At 33.6% G+C, this 23,202-nt stretch overlaps 1 protein-coding gene across 1 annotated transcript in view; it reads right to left on the bottom strand.

Annotated features, from left to right (window-relative positions):
- Nucleotides 1–877: 877 nt before the first annotated feature.
- SLC25A16 (solute carrier family 25 member 16) overlaps nucleotides 878–23,202 on the bottom strand; it is a 28,713-nt gene continuing 6,388 nt past the window's right edge. Inside the window, exons 3-9 of the mRNA XM_068982166.1 lie at nucleotides 17,850–17,983; nucleotides 16,773–16,836; nucleotides 11,852–11,973; nucleotides 11,540–11,606; nucleotides 7,878–8,040; nucleotides 3,939–4,007; nucleotides 878–2,458 (exon numbers count right to left, since the gene is read on the bottom strand). Coding sequence (XP_068838267.1) covers nucleotides 2,302–2,458; nucleotides 3,939–4,007; nucleotides 7,878–8,040; nucleotides 11,540–11,606; nucleotides 11,852–11,973; nucleotides 16,773–16,836; nucleotides 17,850–17,983 — 776 coding nt within the window. The 3' untranslated portion in view covers nucleotides 878–2,301. The remainder of the gene's footprint in view (nucleotides 2,459–3,938; nucleotides 4,008–7,877; nucleotides 8,041–11,539; nucleotides 11,607–11,851; nucleotides 11,974–16,772; nucleotides 16,837–17,849; nucleotides 17,984–23,202) is intronic.

Genomic DNA, 23,202 nt, shown 5'->3' with positions numbered 1-23,202 from the left:
TGGTACATACCCTGCCAGTGTAATACCCAGAGACAGATGCTCTTGGGAACCCAAACCAGACTGTAAGTAAGGACAGCTGAGAGACATCTCAAGGTATGCCCACAAAATGCTGACATAATCCCTGGCATACAATGGGTGCTAAATAAATGAGTGTTGAGTACCAGGGGAAAATGGGATAAGACATTACTATATGTGTATGTGTGTGTGTGTGTGTGTGTGTGTGTGTGTGTGTATGTATATATATATATATATATATATATATATATATATATAGTGATAGTCGCTCAGTCGTGTCCAGACTCTTTGCGACCCCGTGGATTGTAGCCTACCAGGCTCTTCCATCCATGGGATTTTCCAGGCAAGAATACTGGAGTGGGTTGCCATTTCCTTCTCCAGGAGATCTTCCCGACCCAGGGATTGAACCCGGGTCTCCCGCATTGTAGGCAGACGCTTTACCCTCTGAGCCACCAGGGAAGTCATATATATATATCACCACTAAACTTTCAATCTCCACACAGGCCACTATTAAGAGCTAGGAAGGGTACATCACTCATCAATCTCTAGACAAAATCACTGTCCCATTCCATAGACCAGAGGGCTGTACCCACCAAAAGGCAAGAAAAGAATTACAAAGGCAATCAAAACAGACATAGTCGACCTTCAAATGCAAGATAATCTATCAAGATTCACTTTGAGTTATCAATCTGAAATAAATTAGATATAAATACTATCATTATTTCAAGTATTCTTCCATTCTGACCGCTTATGTTTATGCTTCAATAGTGTAAATAGCTAAAAGAGAGGAGTAATTGTTGAAATATGAATAAAATTTATTCTTAATAACCTCAGTACTCTGTAACAGATATAGAATGCAAATTTTATTTAAAAAAATATTTGCAGTCCTCCTTTATTGATAACATAACTGAGATACTTATTTTATACATTTAAATTATCTTGAGATTTGATAGCAGTATTTAGCTACAGTGTAGCCCAAAAATGAAATATACAAAATAGTTTTAGGAACACATGTACACCTTGTGGGTATACTTATAAATCATACAAAGATAAACATTTATTGTAAAATAAAGACTTTGAAAATGAAACCAGTTCATATAATTTCACCAAGATATGACAAGAAATCTTTATGCAAAAAAAAATAAAAATTGAAACAGAAATAACACTTCAACTTAGTTTTCTAATGCCTTAAAAATCGTATTAATTCTACAAATTGCTATTTTGGAGGACAGAACTATAACTGTTCCCCTCTCATTTTTTGTCATGCTTACAATAAAACATAAAAAAGTACTCTGAACATAATAAATGGAATTCTTACATTTTAAACCATTTTACTATAAAGGATAGCAATTCAGATCATGTTTTACATTTCTACTTAAGTTCATATTGCACTAAAATTATTTTATGTGGAAGAACTAGTTGATATGTCATAACATAATACCTTGGAAACATTCTTTAACATTCACATCTATATTAATGGATATTTCACAGTCCACTTAAATAAATTTTCTAACATACACCAAATCATCTAACAAAAACAAATCTATAATGCTAATTTGTTTTGAGAGCAAAGATACTTAATATTTATTATTACTGACCTTGGGAAATACAGTGAAATTTTAAAACATACTTAAATCACTCAGAAACTGGTAATACCATTTGAGTAAGACCTGAAAATTTGTGACTTACTGATGAGTGTCTACATGGCTACTTTTTTAATATAATATTTATCAAAAATGAAGAGAAAAAGTGTTTGTCCTTTTATCCAGTGGAGCAGAATTATGACAAGAGACATATTATGAATAATACTTCAATGCTGGCTTCTAACCTATGTTTCATATAACTTAAAATGTCAGTTCTCATCATTCTGCTGTAATATAACCACGCCTGTTTATTATAACAAAAACCAATGTTACAGTCTTTGAAAATCATGATTATAATTAAAAGCTTGGAATAGCATAATAAAACTAATGACAACCTCTTGAATTCATTTCAAGTTAGTTCTGCTTTCAAATAACACTTTAAAATGGTTTCCAATAACCTTACTGATTAACCAGCATCAGCTTAGGATTTTTTTTTTTTGCAATGTTCTAAAATATAACTACTGGCATCAAAAAGTATAGTAAGCACTTTTGATTTGTGATGAATAGAAAAATCAAGTACTAAATACCAGTGGTTCCTGTGACAGGGTAAATATCCCCCTTCAAGTAATGTTCTCCCCCAAATTAAATTAACATTTTATTTTTCCCTCTGAGAGTTTATTAAGGAAAAGAAATCATTATTTTTTTAATTGAGGTGAAAAAACTGCTTCATAAGTTCATATGTTGTGAAAGCCACTGCCTGAGAAGGAACGCAACGAATGTAATTAAGAGATAAACCACGATATAATCCTTTTCGAATTCCATGGTGTCCATAGACATACTTCATAGTCTCCCGCATGGTACTGAAAGAGAAAGATTAAATGATGACACCTTTATGCCCAGTCACGAACAGACAACTTCAGGATCATAACAGCATTTTTTTAAAAGAAGCTAAAATTCCATCTTGAGTAGCTTTTGGAAAGCAAGTGTTAAAACAAGCTAAAAATTCACAATAAAACAGCAATTCATTCTGAACAAGTTCAAAGCATTACGCATAGAAGTTGGGGGTTAATTAATACAATATATTTTGTTTGTATTATGTCTGTGACATTTACTAGCAACACTATTTCATAATAATATTTGAAAAACTGATGTCATCTTTTTAAAGGATATATGAACAGTTGCCCTTTAAGCTCTCATTTCTGCTCAAGTTGTATGCTATAATGAGCAGATGTTATACAACTAAAGCTTGAAGGACCGTCTTTCAGATTTCAGCAATAGACTTTCTTTTTTCAGTGTTCTTTCCTTTCAAACCAACATTTTGAGCTTTGTCTTTCTCTTTCAATACGCAAGGTGGACTGAAATCTTCAAAAAAATCTTTTGGGTGAATAAAGGCAACTCAAGTTCCTGAATAAATATTCTGCTCTTTCCCTGAAGGACAACACATCACCAAACAGAATGATTTGAAAATTATAAATTATAGAAAACTCTATAGTGTTATGCTATGCAATAGTGTTAGCCACTAGCCATATGTGGCTACTGAGTACATGAAACTCAGTGGCAAATCCAAAACTGAGATGTGCTGTAATTTCAAATATGTAGTATTTTTAAAGGGATTAAAAATATAAATAAATAAATAAAAATGATGTAGAATAAGATGACAAAGTGATAAATTTTAGATATATCGGTTTAAATAAAATATTTTAAAACAATTTCATCTGTTTCTTTTTATACTCTTTAAATGTGGATACCAGGAAAATTTAAATTACATATGTGATTCACATAATATTTCTACGTAACAGAGCTGCTTTAAAATGACTTGTTTTTTTTGGCTTCATGCCTTGCTGGATTTAAGTTCCCCAATCAGGGGTCGAACCTAGGCCCCCACAGTGAAACTCCTAACCACTGGACTGCCAGGAAATTCCCTAAAATAAATTTCAATAGGAGGATTGAGAGTGAAAGTGTTAGTTGCTCAGTCATGTCCTACTCTTTGCGACCCCATGGACTGTAGCCTGCCAGGCTCCTCTGCCTGGAATTGCCATGGAATTCTCCAGGCAAGAATACTGGAGTGGGTAGCCATTTCCTTCTCCAGAGGATTTTCCCAACCCAGGGACTGAACCTGAGTCTCCTGCATTGCAGGCAAATTCTTTACCATCTGAGCCACCAAGGAAACCCAATAGAAGGATTAGGACCTGATTAAATTATTATAAAGTTAACCAAAGCACACTATGGGATATAAAATTAAATCTCTATACTACTTGTGAGATCACAGTCCTATCTCCCTACTTATTGTACACATTACATTTCCTAATGAAATGGAACAATGACAAATGCAGAACTTACAGGCACTTTTCAAATTCTGGAAGAACAGTTCCTAACTGCATTCGCCGACGTGTTACATCAAATGGGTAGCTAAAAGAAGAAAAAGACAGAAGGACTTAAAAACGATTTTTAATTTTCTACTCAGCAATTATTGAATACAAAGTCCTATGTATGCTAGGAAATAATGTGTTCCTACTTTCTGATTGTTTTGTCTAACCTGGCAGTCAGGATATAGGCACATGAATAAAACCAAATAACAAAAACAAGGTCTCTTTGCCCTTTGCAGAAGTGGTTTTCTTGGGATTGGTGATTCTTCTCTTTCATCATCCAATGTCAAGTTCTATTTATTCCCCAGAGGAAAATGAAATGCCACTTCCTGAAGAAATAAACTGAGTACTTTCCGTTGCTGTAACCCTAAGACAGGGTTTCTTAACTTTGTCACTACTGCCATTTGGATTGGATAATTCTTAGCTGTGGGGGCTGTCTTGTGCAGTAGGATGTGTAAGTACATCTCTGGCTTCTGCCCAATAGCTGCCAGTAGCACACCCCCAACTGTAACAACCTAAAATGTCTCCAGACATTACTAAACATCCACTAGAGGCAAAAACCACCCCCAGTTAAGAATCACTACCATTCAGCAAGTGCCGTTGTATACAGGAGGCCAACAAAAATTCTCAAGGGCTAAAATTAACAATACAGATAATTGTATTTAGAGGACAGAGGTAATTTTATGTGGAAAGATTGCCTGGTTCTATAACTCTGGATGGTGGGACAAATGTTAACTAGACTTACTGGCATGATCATTTTGCCATATATACAAGTATCAAATCATTACGTTTTATACCAGAAAGTAATAGAATATGTCAATTATACCTTAACTTACAAATTTTTAGGTTGTCTAAAGTGAAATATACAAAAGTAATCTCTTTGGAGTAGGACTCAGGTGATTTTTTTAAATTATATTTTTAGGGCTAATATTGACTACTTAGGTCCTGTGCTAAGCAAGATAAAGTATATTATCTCATCCCATCTTTACATAATTGCGTGAGATAGGTACTCTTATCTCAATGTTAACAAAACTGAGTCTTAGAGACATTTTCCCTGCCATAAAACTCCTTTCTACTTTCCTATTCAAAGCTCTCATTCATATATATATAAAAAAGTGAAAGTCACTCAATCATGTCCAACTGTTTGCGATCCCATGGACTATTCACTCCATGGAGTTCTCTAAGCCAGAATACTGGAGTGGGTAGCCTTTCCCTTCTCCAGGGGATCTTCCCAACCCAGGGATTGAGCTCAGGTCTCCTGTATGGCAGGTGGATTCTTTACCAGCTAAGCCACACATGTTATAAATACATATATAATATACACATAGTGATAGATGAGAAAAATAAGTATGTACTTCTATATACATTTAAATTTACTATGCAATAGTCATAATTAAAAAACCACCCATATACCAACCAAACAGCTTAAGAAATAACATTAGTAATAGATGAAGTGCGTTATACATCTCAATAGTATCTCCATGAACTACTAATCTTTTTTTTTTTTTTTGACCCTGCCTCAAGGCTTGCAGGATCTTGGTTTCCCAACCAGGGAACAAACCTGTGCCCCCTGCAGTGAAAGCACAGACTTCTAACGACTGGACCTCCAGGGAATTCCCCTCCATGAATCATCTTTAAAAAAAACATTATCATTTATTTATTTGGCTGTGCCAGATCTTAGTTGCAGCACGTGGGATTTTCGATCTTTGTTGCAGGATCTTTAGTTGGGACATGCGAACGCTCAATTGCAGCACATGGGATCTAGTTTCCTGATCAGAGATCAAACCTGGGCACGTGCCAGAGCTGTCCCACGAATTACCGTTTAATGGGAGGTGGAGAGATGAAAAAATTTTGTGGGGAATAAAGGGACCAATGGACGCGAGTCCAAGTGAACTCCGGGAGTTGGTGATGGACAGAGAGGCCTGGTGTGGGGTCGCAAAGAGTTGGACACGACTGAGCGACTGAACTGAACTGAACTGAAGCAGAAAAAGATGTATCTGGGTAGAAGAAATTGACTAAATAGGGAGAAAGTAAGAAGACAAAGTACGAGGATCAGAATGAGGGAAGTAACAATGGGAAAGAAAGAAAACAACATTCAGGCAATGTTCTTACGTAAAAAATTGCAAAACTGTTTGGATATGTACACTGTGAAAAATGGTTTCAAGGTATTATCAGGACTATTAAGATTAATGGTTATCAATAACAATAGGAAAGTTGGGGGCTAAGGACAGGCACAAAAAAGAAAACAAGAAAGTAGTATATGAATTATGGAGTTTGCACTGACGACAGAAGTCCAGGTAGAAACATTCAAGAGGTTACCAGAGGGAACCGGTATGAAGATTTCAATAGAATTAGTTATCTGTACAGAGGCTGACCTTTGAATCCTTAAAGACAGATGAGCTACTCTAGATATTTACAGGAAGAGCAAAGGACTAAAGTCTGGCAAGGTCTTAACAGTATCAGCACAGATAGGTAGGAGGAGGAAAACAGGAATCAGCAAGATACCTGAAAAGGGAAAGGTGGGAGGATGATGGCCAAGAGAGGGCACTGTTTACAAAAACCAAGGAAACAAAACAATTAGAGGATAAAGGAACTGAGAAGAGCCACTGGATCTGTAGGAGTCAATGCGTGTAGAATACGAAGAGAAGTGGAAAAGAGAAGCCAGACTTTAAGGCTCTAAATTGGAAGTAAATAATAAAGAAAAGGGCAGTAAAACCAAGAAGAGAATACAGAATAGCTAGAGGTGAGCATTCTCTGCAAATGAACAAGGTTCCACAGCTACATTTCTAAAAGTAAACTACACTTTTTTTCTTCACCTTCAACCTAGTCTGCTCCTACAAAGTATACTGAGTCTGCTTTTACAAAAGTAATCCTTAATTCAATGAACACCTTACCTTTCAGTACTTATCCTACTTTGACTTTTCTTTCTTCCATTGGATACTATTTTTTTTGAGCCTTTGTGACTCTAGTACCTCCTGTTGTCTTCCTGTTTTTCAGGATACTCCTCAGTCACAGAAATCTTTCCTTCTTCCTGTTCCTGAAATGTTCCTGCCTCATGGTATTCCAGCCTCATTTTATCTCATCTATCCAATCTCTCTTGGTCTACAGAAATTCTTTGAGGCCACCTTTCCATAATACTTTCCACCTAACTTATCTATGTCCCTAACTGGTTATTGTTTAGTCGCTAAGCCTTGTCCGACTCTTTTGTGACCCTATGGACTGTAACCCGTCAGGTTTCTCTGTCCCTGGGATTTCCCAGGCAAGAAGACTGGAGCAGGTTGCCATTTCTTTCTCCAGGGGACCTTCCTGACCCAGGGATGGATCCTGCGTCTCCTGCTTGGCAGGTAGATTCCTTACCACTGAGCCCCCTGGGAAGTCCCATGTCCCTAATACAACTTATATTAATATAGAATTCCCTTGATTGCTACTGTCTCAATGAGAGTATTAGCTTCTTGAGGCAACAGTTTTGTTCTTCCATTAGCGAAAATCCCAATGCTTAGCATAGTTTCTGGCACAAAGCAGGTCTTTAAGATTTACTGCAAGAAAAGTTGTGCCTACACACACACATATATACACATACTTGATAAATGGCTCAGATTTCAGAAAACTCATATGGGCAAATTCATAAGAAAACATGGCTGAAGACTATACTCAGTGTTTCTTTCTAGCTTTCCTTTTCCTTTCTTTTAAAATCCACAGAAACTGAGTAGGTTCAAACTAATTTGGTCAATTTGGCACAAAGTTATTTATAATATGCTTTAAGGGCAGGAACATTGGAAAAATGTATTAAATTAATATTTATATTTTTCAAAGGATCCTGTTTTTAATAATCTATTTAAAAATAAAATAACTAACCAATGCTAAAAATCAGGCTTGGGTAAACGTATTTGACTTAAGTTGATTAGAAACTTACGATATTGTCTGTGCTATTGCTCCAGCAACACCACCACAAAGTAAGTTTATGTGAGTTTTCAAAACTAAGACATTAGGATTGTCTGATGAAGGTCTGCCAAGAAGGGTGGGAGCATAGGAAAGCCCAACACTCTTTAAGGTACCAAAAGTAAAAAATGAAACACCTGAAAGAGAAAATATAAATTCACCACGATGCTTAACAGAATGTAAACTGCGAGAAGACACCATTCTTACATAATAACCAATAAACTCAAGGAACTAACTATGCATTCCCTGATTTCAGATATTTGGCTTAATCTAAGATGAAAAGATTTAATTAATGTTTATAAATAACCTAAAGACAACAAAATTACCACCTATAAAAAATTATAGCATTGTTTTATCACATACTAGTATAATGTTCAGCTCACTGAATAAAGGTAGTAGTTGAGTATAATGCCACCTTATGCATGAATAGAATTACACAGTTTTACAAGATTTCACATAAGTAAAAGTTAAATTAATGATTACTAATTTTAAGTAAATATAACATATTCATAATAATGATGATAATGTAAGGAAGAGACAACAAATTTAGGAGTGACAAAGCATTATTTCATTCAGTGTCTAATTCTGTCTTCAAGGAATAGCTATAACAATGAGTGACTCAGAAGACACATGGAATCTAATTAATACTGAGTTAAGTTATTGATAATGTGCAGTTGGTACTGGCTGAAATGTACATGATTTATTTTATAATAGAAACATTAAAAGTCATATGTTAAAAAAAATAAGCAAAATTCAAGCATTCCTATCAACTAAACATTACTCAAGATATCTTGATATCTACTAAATTTTAAAAACATATTAAAAAAGATACTTAACGCTTAAGAACAAATAAGCCCTAACAAAAATTCAGTCTAGAATAACTCAATATATGCATTTATTCTTTATATAAACTTCTTATGAACATATAGTATTTAATAATGATGATATACAACTTGAGAATACTCATGCACTTTTATATTTGGGAAATCTATTCACCAAACTTAAACACAGAAACCTTAACTACAAAAACAGGTCACAACAAGGAAATTCATAGCAAATTAAACACAAGTAGGAAAAAAAACTGAAATACCTAAATTATGTAGAATGGTATTCAGTGAAATATGACGAAATTTTTTTTAATGTGAATAGTATTCAGAAATATGAAAAAGACTTGGGAAACTGAAAAAATTAAGAAACAAAATTATGTACATACAATAACAATGTAAAAAATGTTTCAAAAATAAAACTAAGAACAAAAAATTAGAAAGAGAACATATAGTAAAAAAACTAAAGCGTTCTTATCCCAGCATAATGGCAATGAAGGTATCCCAAGAGTCTTCACCATTACAGAACAACTATATCCATTGCTGGGCTTCCAGAAAGGAATCCCTAGTTTCTAGGAATCCCTAGCAGCACCACCTTCCAAAAATATAATCTGAGGTCCACTTGGGAGTTGTGGCCCATGACAGAAGTGGAGTGATTCTATGTTTTGATACCAACAGTCAAGCCATTGAGACAGATCCTGCTATTGGGCCTTGAGAAGATGGAATCACTGGGTCAGAAACTCAAATTAAGATCAAGTAACAACAACAACAAAAAATCAAGTAACATGCTGGACTTCCTTGGTGCTCCAGTGGCTAAGATTCCACACTTCCAGTGCAGAGGCCATGGGTTCAATCCCTGGTTAGGGAACTAAGATCCCACCTGCCATGTGATGTGGCCAAAAAAAAAAAAAAAAAGAGGTAATAGAAACTCATAGTTAAAGACCACCCGAGGAAAAAAAAAACCCACAGGAAATAACAAACTAAATAAACAAAGACCACCAGGCATAGGAGGAGGCAAATAAACTTCTATATTTATAAAAATTGGGGGAGTAAGGATTCAGGAAAACAAGCAAACAAGATAAGAAAGGAATAAAAAGAAACATAAAAAGAAAAACAAGTGGAAATCAATATCAAGGTAAAGAAACAAGTCCAAATATATCAATAATCACAACAACCATTAAGCAGGCTAGCTACCAATTAAAGATTTTACTGACAGGATTAAACAAAATTCAGCTATGTCATGATAACAAAATAAATACCTAAAACAAAAACATGCCAAAGTAGAAAATGAAAGGATGAAGAAAGACAACCCAGGCAAATATTAACTTGGATCTAGGTGAAAAAATTATGAATTCAGCGAATCTGAACAAAGACAATATACTAGATAACATTAAGAAAGTTTCATAACAGTAAGACAAATACCATATGATAGCAGTTCTATGTGGAATCTAAAATATGACATAAATGAACCTATCTAAGAAACAAAAGCAGAGACACAGAGATTGGTAGTTCCCAAGGGAGAGGGGGTTGGGGGAAGGAAGGCTGGGGTTAGCAGTTTCAAGCTTTTATATATAGAACAGATAAACAAGGTCCTACTGTATAGTACAGAGAACTATATTCAATTCCTATGGTAACCCACAATGGAAAAGAATATATTTAAAAAAAAAGAATGTAAAAATAAAAGTTTCATCATGGTCTGTGGCTATACTTATTAAAAAAAAAAAGCACAGAGCTGAACTCATTCTATGAGACCTATGTAACCATGATACCCAAACCACACAAGGATGTTACAAGAAGAGAAAATTGCAGACTAATCTCACATCTCACTCAAAAATATAGATGTAAAACTTCTAAAAACAATTAGTGAATGGAACCCAACAGGATATAAAAAGATCACTGTATCATAACCAATTTGGGCTGACATTAGAACATCTATTAAAGTCATTCATCAAATTAATAGATTTAAATGAAAAAACTTATCATATCAGTAAATACAGAAAAGGGTGTCTGATAAGATTCAACACCAGTTCAGATAAAAATTCTTAACATACTACCTCAACCTGATAAATAGTACATTAGGCTTAATAAATACTAGAAACATTTCCTTTAAAATTCAGTAATGAGCCAAAATGCCAACTATCACCACTTGTACTCACTGATGCACTATAGATCCTTAGCTAGTACAGCAAGATAAACATAAATAGACAGATAATGATTTGAACTGAAGTAAGAAAAATGATGTTATTTGCACAGGATGTGATGGTCCACACAGGAAATCCAAAGCACTTACATGGTAACTGGCTATAATACCAAAAAGTAGAATGGCTAGCTATAAAATCATATAAAAATTAAATCAAGCAATAAACTAAAAATGTAATGTTTCTAAAAGACACAACAAAGCTTATAAGGTATCTATAAATATACCTAACAAAAAATGTCAAAGCTCTGTATGCAATTTCATTCAGAATTTCAACAAAGACTTTTGTACAACATCAAAAAATGATTCTAAAATGCATGTGGAATAGCAAGATATTTACAGTCCTTACATTACTCAAAAAAAAGAAACATACGGCCAAGGGACTTGTCCTACCAAATGTAAGGACTTATTATAAAACTGCATTCTATTATTGTTTTAAGAAGTAACACTACAGATCACTGGGGAAAGAAGAAATTATTTAATCAATGGTTATCCTTAGAATGGAAAAAAAAGCAATTATGGACAGATTAGGGGCTTAAATAATAAATGCTCAACTTTAAAATCATTCCTACAACAAAATGAAAAACCCAAGATGTTGCCAAATTTAAAACATACCTGCATATGGAGCCATTCCTAATATAGTAGGCATCAAGCCTCTGTAAAATCCAAGGAAACCACCTTCCTTTTGCATGAAGAAAAATTAGAAGTAAAATTACATTGAGCTCATTATGATAAATGCAAAAGAACAAAAGCATACATTATAATGGAAATATTATCCTGGATGCACACTAGAACACAGATATGTTTTCATAATTATTATTAATGTTAATAATTATAAGTAAAACAAAAACTACTTAGATAACATTAAAAATAATTGCCTAAGTATAAAAGGGCATGTTATAGACAAGAAAAATAAAAATGAAATACCTTTGCATAAATTGTTTTGAATGCATGAATAATTCCTGTATAAGTGTGTTCCCCTTTCACCTGGAATGCTAGGCGTACTCTAACCATGTCAAGAGGATAAGTACAGATAACTGCTGTCATACCTGAAAAGAAAGTAGAAACTTAAAATGTGTAAGAATCATTTTATATATATATATATATATATACACACATATATATCTTTCCTATCATTAGTAATGTCTCAAATTATATAGTAATGATGAAAACCCAATGAAATCAAAGGTAATATTACTGACAGAATTATATGATACTATCATCAGCTAAAAACCATCTTTTCAAATTCTTCCCACTGTGAAGTTAAAATGTTAGCACCAAGAGAGTACAGTGTTAGTGGATCAAGAGTATTTTAAAAATTCGATTACTTGTCAGATAAAATATCAGAAAAGAAAAACTGACTATCTCCATAGCAGTAGGCAGGACATCTGATGTTTTACTTATTTTTTCTAATCCTAAAATGGAGATATGCTTAACTTATCTAAATAATTCTTTTAAAAATAAAATAAGGGCACTTTTTAAAAAAAATTCAAAGCATAATCAGTATCTTCTTTTTAAAATTTAAGTAAGGGGAATTCCCTGGTGGTCCAGTGGTTAGGACTCCATGCTCTCACTGCCAAGAGCCTGGATTCAATCCCTGATCAGTGAACTAAGATACCCTGTGGCATGACAGAAAGAAAAATCTGAAAAATACATAATATTTAGGTAAATTTGTTACTGACTAAACATAATAAGGGGCTTCCCTGATAGCTCAGCTGGTAAAGAATCCACCTGGAATGTGGGAGACCTGGGTTGAATCCCTGGGTTGGGAAGACCCCCTGGAGAAGGGAAAGGCTATTGCTGCTGCTGCCACTCCAGTATTCTGGCCTGCAGAATTCCATGGACTGTAGTCAGATACGACTGAGTGACTTTCACTTTAAACATAATAAAAATATAATGTCCAAAGTAATAGAAATAATTTATTTTAGGGATAAAATCTCTGGATAAGCTAATTTAGTTATTAAGTCCTAGATTTTTATCAACATATGATTTATAAAAAATTCCATACACTAACAAGCTGAGTTTTTATTTTTAGCTTCTTTATTGCAGTATAGTTGATGTATGAGTTACTTTTTAAATTTAAAATAGTCTTCTATTTTTGTAAAGCACCAAAGACTTGACCAAATCCACAGAGTTTCTGTATGACAGAGTAGAATTTGAGACTAAATTTTCTGGTTCATATCACAACATATATTGCCTTCCCTATAATTACATTTTCTCAAACCTTTACTTAATACTTTCTAACATTTAAATTTTTAGTTCAGAAATTCGAGCAGTCAGGGCTTCCCTAGTGGCTTAGTGGTAAAGAAGCCACCAGAATGCAGGAGACACAGGTTTGATTCCTGATCCAGGAAGATTCTCACATGCTATGAAGTAACGAAGCCTGTGCACCACAACTACTTACCCGAGGCTCTAGAGCCCATGCTCCACAACAAGAGAAGCCACCGCAATGAGAAGCCCACCGCAACTAGAGTAGCCCCTATTTGCAGCAACTAGAGAAAAACTCCTGCAGCAACAAAGGCCCAGCACAGCTATAAATAAAATTATTTCTTAAAAAAGAAGAATCCCAGCAGTCCAGTTGTTGGAAATGTCAATCCTTCATTTCAGTCCATTTGACTGTAAGCTCTCCATCTGAGCTATTTGTTTTCAAGCTATTCATTTCCTAACTATTTAACTTGTTTTTTTTTAATCTATTGGTATTCAAACTAGTCATGTCTGGCAGTCCAGGCAGTGACTTTTCTAAATGGCCTCTTTTAAGTCTGAGTCTAAACCAATACAGTGCAAATGTGATGTTCCTAAGACAAGGTTTGGCTGTAACACCATGTTTAATTCACAGCAAATATCTTATTATCCATATATTTTTAAAACTACATATTTTGCAGCGTGGCTTAATTTTTTACAGCTTGTGCTAAATATTTTGCAAGGGAAATTTTTACAAAATAAAATGAAGAGAGATTTTCTATAAACAAGTTTCATGTTTATTGAAATGGTTCATATAAGGGAGTTTAACAACTATAGAAAAGAATAAAAAAACTGACCATTTTTTAAGGCTTGATCATGATGACACACGATCAATTTGGTTAAACATCAGATTTTGCTAGGATTTATTTATCCAAATCATCACTATTCATTTCATTTTTTAAACTTCTGTAAACTTTTACAACTCCTGTATTTCTTTTCTGCTTCCTATCTGGATCACTTTTGTCTTGTCTCTTGCATTTGCTCTCCCAGACTCCATTTATTTCTTCTTTCCTCTTACGTGTCCCAAGCCTTCTCATTGTCTCCTTACTGGCTTCCAGTGGCTTAACATGGAATAAATGGATTAACAAAGTGACCCAAACAGTAAACTCTGTAGAAAATGAGGTCATCCAGAAATGTGTGAAGGTAGAGGAGGCATTAGCTTAAAAGCTGTAAGACTATAACTCAGGCTGAGGAACTGCCATTACATAACTATACCTCTGAGAATGGTAAAAACAATGCCTATGGTTACTATAATACTCAACTGATGATCTAGTTTTACAATTTTTCAGCCAGTTGATTTCAGCATGTTTTTATATGGTGCATTTCTTTTGAATTTCAGCAATTAATCAAATCTTCCTAAAGAAAAACAAAATCTTTTAACCAGGATGTTTAAAAATTACAAATTTTTTTTGGGGGGGGAATGTGCAGGGGTTGTTGTCTGAAATTTCTAAAAGCAACTCAATGATTTTAGTGTAATTTTAAACTTTAGAATTTAGCAAGAAGATTTTTAGTAATTTTGTACTCTGATAAATCTTGAGAATTCCTGAAGATTTTAAACATGTTTATTTATCCTTGGAATAAGTGGGAGGTGAGAACTATTCTTCTGATAATCATATTTTACCCTTCACTCAAAGTATAAAATTACGAAGCCCTAAGTCGAGGAAAGATTATGACATCTTACATTGATCAAACAGAAAACAATACTGCACTGTAAAGTAAGTCTGAGGTTATTCAACTAAGTTCTGATTCACTTCATGATGCCTATGTCAATGCTTTTTCAAAATACCACACTGGACTTCAGTGGTGGTCCAGTGGTTAAGACTATCCACCTCCACTGCAGGGGGTGAGGGATCCATCCCTGGTCAGGGATCTAAGACTCTACCTGCCCTGGAACAGCCAAAATAATAATAATAAATTAAAATTAAAACATAATTGAGGGGCTTCCCTGGTGGCTCAGGGATAAAGAATCCATCTGCCAATGCAAGAGACACGGGTTCAATCCCTGGTCCAGGAAGACTGCACATGCTGTGAAGCAACTAAGCCCATGCATGCACCACAACTACTGAGCCCTCTTGCCCTATAGCCCACGCTCCACAGCAAGAGAAGCCACACAATGAGAGGCCTGCAGGACACAACCAGAGAAGAGAGTGTGCAGCAACAAAGGCCTAGCACAGCCAAAAATAAATAAATAAAACTATTTTAAGATAATTTATAACTGAAGTTCCTTTGGTTTGTTATTACTTTCCCATATATAATGAAATTATGATGTTAAGATGACTTTCATTTCAGAAAAATGAAGCTGAAAGCACCAAATGAACATGCTATTCAATCAATAATCAAGTGTCATGAAAAGAAAATAATACAAAGCAGGATTTAACTCATAATCCTACTTCATCTTTCCTACAACCCTGAAAGAAAGAGTTTGACCAGTCACTTATACAATTTAAGAGACAAAAAAATTTTTAAGTGATGTAAGAAATGATAAATTTTAAGATTTGAAAACTTTATTAAAATTTTCCTTCTGTAAAATGAGAGATAATCATAGCACGTTCTTCATAGTATTGTTCTTTGAACTACATGTCAAGTGCCCAAAGATTACAAGTACAAGTACTCAGGTCTGTGACCAGTACAAAGAAAGTATACAATACACATTAGCACTGTCATGCCAGTGTGAAATACCAGTTGACAGACAGCTGTTGCTCCAGCTCCCAAGATTTCCCCCAATCATGCCTGTGATAGTCCTCTCCCATAACCAGAACTCCCACCACCAGCACATACCATTTCCTGATCCAGTGATGAAAAAGTTAACTGGAGGCTTTCAAAACCTGACCTATTTTTTAGCATCTCTACAGTTGTTTTGCTGAACATTTTGAATACTATTCCTGGTTATTTTTTTCTACTTACTGATCTTGGGTCAGCCTATCAGAAGTGAAAAAGAACTAAGTAAACACTGGATAAGGCAAAACAATGGATAAGGTAGGTCAGGTTGCACACTATAAATCTAGGTCCAAAGAATTCAAAATCCTATAAACCTTGTGATATCCACAAAAATTTAAGATTTTGATATATCACCTTCCCATGGTCTTAATAATGGTACATTCTTACCTTAAAATACAATACAGTTATTTACAAAAATAAGAAAGATCTATGTACTGATACAGGAAAGAGTCTTGAGATAATTGTAAAAGAAAAGTTCTAATCCTATAGAATTTTCCAATCCTGTATTGGAAAAAAGTATAACGTAAGAAACTGCTATTAATAATATGACTGCTTCCAGGGAGTGGAACTATTTTTCATTGTATAGGAATATATATTACTATAGCCATTATAATTTTTAAAAAAATTTTTGAAAGAAAATAATACACATTTCCAGAAGTAGATCTGTCAAAGGGAACATATGTTTCACACAGTTTTAAGTGTAGACTACTCCTTACTATCTCCTACTGCAAAAGCCTTTGAGTTGGGATATAAATGATTTCTTGCATAATTCAGCATAGGAAGATAACAAATGTGTGCTATGTGATCAATGTCACACATACCACCTAAAGCAAATTAAGTATTTAAATAGGAAATTAATTTGCAGAAATAAAATATACCCACTCCTTACCTGCCATGGATCCAGCCATTAATCTGTGCACATGACCAGAAACTCCCAGTTTTGTAGTAATTAGCTAGAAACCAAAAGCAACACATTAAATGAGATATTTCTTAAATGCTGCCAACTTCACTGTTTAATGATAAAGACTGTTTTCAAAAGGGTTATAGAACTAGCTTTTTTTTAAAAAAAAAAAAAAGGAAATTAGTACTGAATGTGAGTGAAATGAGCACAATTATATAAAGCTGAGCAGTGTTATATCACATCAAAAGGAGGTCAGTTACTTCCTCTGTCACAATCTCTGTCGCAACCTCTGTTGCAAAAGAGACACGACATAGCGACTAAACAACAACAATTTCCTCTGTAGCATCTGCTCTGATTATGCACTTTTACAGAAACAATATTGCCAAATATACTATACTACACACTGATGACCACAAATAAAGTGTGAATGGGATTAGTAGGAATAAAACGTAAATGAAGCATTTATGGAGGTCTTGATATAATAGCATTGACTCTCTCTGTCTGACTAGGTTAGAATGTTGTTCCCAATCTCTACTGCTTACTTTTCATTTTAAGATACCCTGTGATGTAATGCATTTAATCCCTTTCTACACTAAGATGTTTGAGAGGATAAACTTTCAGTCAGGCAGAGAAGAGAAACTTAGTAGATGGGGAAAGGTGTTAACTTATAATGTCACTTAAAAACAGACTTTCACGATATGGTTTCTCTATTTTATTTATTAGGAAAATCCAAAGTCTCAATACTCCTCTCCTACAACTGAGAACCAAAAAGCACATCAAAAAGCAATTAATATTTTATGGATTTACTATTATCCACTTGGCTCTTCTTCATAAGTCTGAACACAAACAATCTAGTCAAAAATAACTAACAATTCTGGAACAGATAACTCCAAACTCAAGTTATATTAAAAATTTAAATTATCAGAAGTTTTATTCCTTCAAAAAGGCAATACTTTACCCATTCATCCAAAGTAACGTTAAAGGCCAAAGCAAATGCCTTGACAACTAAGTATGCTATTCAAAGATATAAAAGAGGAAAAAAAAAAAAGATAAAAGTTCAAGTACCGTTTTATATTGCTCAAATGCCATAAACTGGATTGCACCATAGGGAAAAATTCGAATCATCATTGCACCATTCCCTTTATACAATCCAAGGTATCCCTCCTTTTTGGGAACAGCACGCAATGTAGAAAATACTCCTATTTTTAGAAAGATTTTTAGAAGAAAAATACTATTACAACAGAGAAAACTACCTAAATCCAAATTTTCATGACAATCACAGATAAAAATTACTATGCCATCATTCATGATATAATTTTGCTTGATGAATTACATGAATAGTAATTTCTGTATAACACTTAAAGCTACTTAAAATACATCATATGTCCAAATAACACAAACATTCCTCATGCAAACATGTCGAACACGACTAACTAAGCACAGCATGTAAACATGTAAAACATAGCAAGAACAGCTACAAGTTATAGTAAATTATTAATTAAATCTATAATCAAAAAAATTAATAGAAATTATATTCAAAGTCCAGATACTGCAATGCAGATGACTAGGTATCTAGAAGGATGAAGGAAGGTTTCCTAGACTGACCCAGATATATATGTGGTTTGTTCAAGCAGGAAACTGCTAATAAAAGAAACGAAAAACCTACCAATTAAAAACTATTTACACAAGCACACAGCACCACCTATCACATATTCTTACCATAAATAAAAAATGAACCTATATCCAATCAAAGTCTAGATTTAACTATCACTTTACAGAAAATACACGTGATATAAGAAGACACTAAATAATATAGGACACTGGTGATCCAGTGGTTAATTCGTTAATTAATTAATTTTTAAAAATAACATGGGACATAATCAACCAAATTCAGAACATGGACGATTCTATAGGATAAATAACCCAGTTTTCTTTCCCCATAACTAAACAGGAAAAAAGTAAAGAAGTATATGAAAATGTTATAGGCCACAAGTAATATATCAACCAATTCTAACACTGTAACATATTGATGTCATATGAATCCTGATTAAACACACCAACTGTAAAAACAAAAAGAAAGTTGACAAGACTTTCATGGAAATCTGAACATTTAATGAATATTATATAGTATTAATAAATTATCATTATTATTATTTGGGGGGGTAGTCTTTCTAGTCTAGAGATGTATGCTAAGGCAATTATGAATAGAATAATATCTGGAGCTTAACTTAAATTATGCCAGTGGCGAGAGGGAATGGTATAAGAAATGGAATTGACCATATGTTGCTAATTGTTGAAGCAGAGTAATGGGAACCTGGGTCTCATTATATCATTCTCTCTACTTCTGTATGCTTGAAAGTTTCCATAATAAAAAGTAAAAAAAAAAAAAAAGCTAAATTTAGGGCAAATTTTTATTAATGGTATACTTCAATTAGGAGTACAGATAAAAGACTAACTCTGGTCTGACATATTGATGTTTATTATTCCAATAATACCAATCATTAATCCTGTTTGTAGTACAGACTTCTACATTCCATTATTAAACTATTTAAATTATATCATTAAACTATTTATGTTCAAGTTTCTTTCCAAATTATCCAAACAAAAATTTTATCAAATATGAAGGTAAATCACTGGGCTGATTTCAAAGTTTAGAATTCAAGAAACCTTTTGATCTCTTCCCAGAAATTAAAACTGGTAGGTACTTACTAACATCCAAGAAAAGATAAACCCAAAAGCATTTTTAATAAGCAGATATATAAGTGGACTAATTATTAAAAAGAATTCTATTTATATATATATATAGGGACTTCCCTGGTGGCTCAGATGGTAAAGTGTCTGTCTATAATGCGGGAGACCAGGGTTCAATCCCTGGTTTGGGAAGATCCCCTGGAGAAGGAAATGGCAATCCACTCCAGTACTATTGCCTGGAAAAACCCATGGACAGAGGAGCCTGGTAGGGTACAGTCCATGGGGTCGCAAAGAGTCGGACACAACTGAGCAACTTCACTTTCACTTTCACTTATTTATATATATAAACATATATACATATAATACATAAAGTTCTTCCAAAATATATGAATAATAAAACTAAATATATTCAGACACCTAAGTTCTATCAAGAACACCTTCCTGCTGGAAAAGAAGACTAACATTAAGCTCAGTTTAAGATACTCAAACGTGTTTTTAACAATTTAGGGGTAATTAACTTTAGAACAATGGCCACGGAGCAGGAACAGGAAGGCTGACAATGACAGAGAAGCATAGAGGAGGTTTCAACTGTACTGATACCGATTATTTCCGAAGTTCTGTGTGGCTCCAAATATGTTTATTAAATTATTCTCTAAGACTCTTTGTTACAAATATTTAAAGAGAAATAATTAGTAGAAGTGAAATAGATAAAGTATTTTCAAAAAAAAAGGAAACCAGGAGACAAAGAGCAAGGGAGGGTGGCTGGGGAGGACACAAGAAAAGCACAGTGAACAGAAAACGTAAATCTATAATTGAAAAAGAAATCTAAATTATATAAATTCTTCTGTTAAAAGCCAAAGACTCTCAAACTCTGTTAAAAGGCCCAGTTTAGCCATATGCTTTTCACAAAAATCTTTACCTAGGGGAAAAAAAAAAACACTGGATGTTGAATGTTTTCAAATGGCATTTAAATATCCCTTGAGATAATTACACTGTTTTTTCTCCTTCAACCTATAGTCTGTACTATTACTACTTTGGGAAATTGAGATTTTTCTTTATGGTATAACATTGAACCAATTTTTGCATGTGTTATAAGCATATTTGGAAAGAATATATATTCTCTGTAGGGTGCAACGTCTTCTGTTTCTATGTTATATCAAGCTTGTATGTTATTTAGATCCTTTTCTATATCCTTCTTATTTTTACCAAGCTAGAATTGCAAGGAACATTTGATAAAATATAAGCATATGCTTGTATATATACACATAACCTCTGAAGGGAAATGGAAGAAAATTGTAAAAATGCTTAATTCTAATGAAAGGCTAAAGAGGGAGAAAGATGTTTGCTTTTATACTTTATGAATTATGAACTTGTGAAAATATTATACATTCAACAAATAAAAATAAAACGTAAAGATAACAAAATTAAGAGGATTTTTAAATAAGCCTATTATGATTCAACTCCCTATTTTTATATCACATTGGTTATAAAAAGTTAAATGGAGGTCAAAGATCAGGAAAAAAATTCCTTACACTCATTGCAAATTGTGGAGAAGGCAATGGCACCCCACTCCAGTACTCTTGCCTGGAAAATCCTATGGACGGAGGAGCCTGGAAGGCTGCAGTCCATGGGGTCGCTAAGAGTCGGATACGACTGAGCGACTTCACTTTCACTTTTCACTTTCATGCATTGGAGACGGAAATGGCAACCCACTCCAGTGTTCTTGCCTGGAGAATCCCAGGGACGGGGAGCCTGGTGGGCTGCCATCTATGGTGTCACACAGAGTCGGACATGACTGAAGTGACTTAGCAGCAGCATTGCAAATTGGGGAAGAAGAAATTCTAATTACAACCCTTATTTTTCCTTTGGTCGGAATAATTTTGATTCAAAATAAAAAGAAGTTTTTGATGCCTTGGAAGTAATGCTATACACTTTTTAAAAGAAGCTAAAGTGGAAGTCTTATTCAATAGCGTATCTTTTTCATCTTTGTGAAAAATCATGTTTGCTTTTACATTTAAGCAAAGCTTAAAAACTACCTTATGCATGTAAAAAGGGAGGCATCTAGAATACAATGCCCAACATTTTTCAAATAAATTAAAAAGCCACTAATGCTCTTTTTGGGGGGCAGGGGTGTATATTTCAAAGATACATAAAAGTATACCAATATGTTCGTTCCTGCATTCCAGGAATTCTATTTCAAATTTTGAATGCCTTGTAGGATACACTGCAACCCATGGCATGCAGCCCTGTAGAGCGTGAAATCTAATGTGAATATGTAACCTAATGACTACAAATCAGGAAACAAAACAACATACATCAGCATGGGGAGAAGTTTAAAGGAATAAAACAATACTGCTCAGACATTCATATGTTGGGTCATTGTTAAACACCACCAGATACTGAGCAATATAACTCCTTTCATCCTCAATTTAGACAACAAAAGAAAACCATTTCCTTCCTTTCCAGTTTTATATATAGTCTCTCAATAATTTCAAAGATTGGATTCCTTCTATACCTGAGTGAGCAGTACACTGTAAAGATAATAAATTCATTCCTGGACACAGAGATATTAGGAATTTTTTTCTTTTAATTTAAAGAGCAGATTTACTTACTGACAATAAAATGAGCCACAATAAATAAAAATCAAATCACGTTTTAAAAACTCAATTGTTAAAATAACTGAATTATTCACTCTGTTAAATATCCTTATAAAATGATGGATAGATCATGCAGAGCATACATCACTGAAGCATAAAACTGCAAAAGCAATGGAGTATTATGAGTTAGTTGCCTTGACCTAACTTTTTTCTTGGTGTCTGTCCACATTAATTTTTTTGTTTTACATCTTTTGTTCTCTAATTTAAAAGTTAATATATGTTCAATATGTATTACAAATAAGTTTAGAGAAAAAAAATTACCTATAATCTCACCATTGAAAATTAAGCACTTAATGTTCATATTTCTCCTTCTAGCATTTTCTCTAAACAGACATTTACTTAGATAAAATGCCATGTCATTAAATCATTTGCAATATTTTTTCATTTAACTATTATGAAGATCCTTCCTAGTCAGTTAAAATTCTTTTATAATTTTTATGATTGCAAAAGAGTCTATAATATGGGCTTATTTATTTAAATAATGCTTATTATTTAACTTAACCAATTCTCTATTATTAAACATTTTTGTTGGCTCTTATATTTTAAACCAACAAAAATAATACTTTGCTTCTTGTATATACCTCTTTGAGCATATTTCTGATTACTTCCTTAAAACAACTTTATAGAACTAGAATTGCAAAGCCAAAGAGGACCTATCTTTTCAAGACTTTGATGTATATTATCAAAATGCCCTCCAAAAAGAGCTATAAAAAATTCTTATTTCCACCAATGATATGTTATTAGAGTGTCCAAGTTAATTATAATAGCTGATTTTTATGTCTGTAAGGAAGAACTAAGGACTTGATATTTATTTAACAATGCAAGTTTATCAATATATACTAACTGCACTGGATTCTGTTTGTCCTAAGGTATCTATAACACACACTTAAGCATTTAAAGGAACAACCTAATCTGTATCACTAACTGTATTTTTTTTAATCAAGCTAAGCTGTTACGTGTGTCTGTTAAGGACATGATTTGTTAATCTCAATAAACAAATATGTAGTATTTACTTCAATGATTCAAAGATTTTAGTTCAGAGTACATTAGCACCCTAAAATGATAACTAC

Source organism: Capricornis sumatraensis, chromosome 10 (assembly GCF_032405125.1).
Source record: "Capricornis sumatraensis isolate serow.1 chromosome 10, serow.2, whole genome shotgun sequence".
In the NCBI taxonomy this organism is placed as follows: domain Eukaryota; kingdom Metazoa; phylum Chordata; class Mammalia; order Artiodactyla; family Bovidae; genus Capricornis; species Capricornis sumatraensis.
Note: the sequence above shows the minus strand (reverse complement) of the source record. Positions and strands in the feature narration are given on the sequence as shown.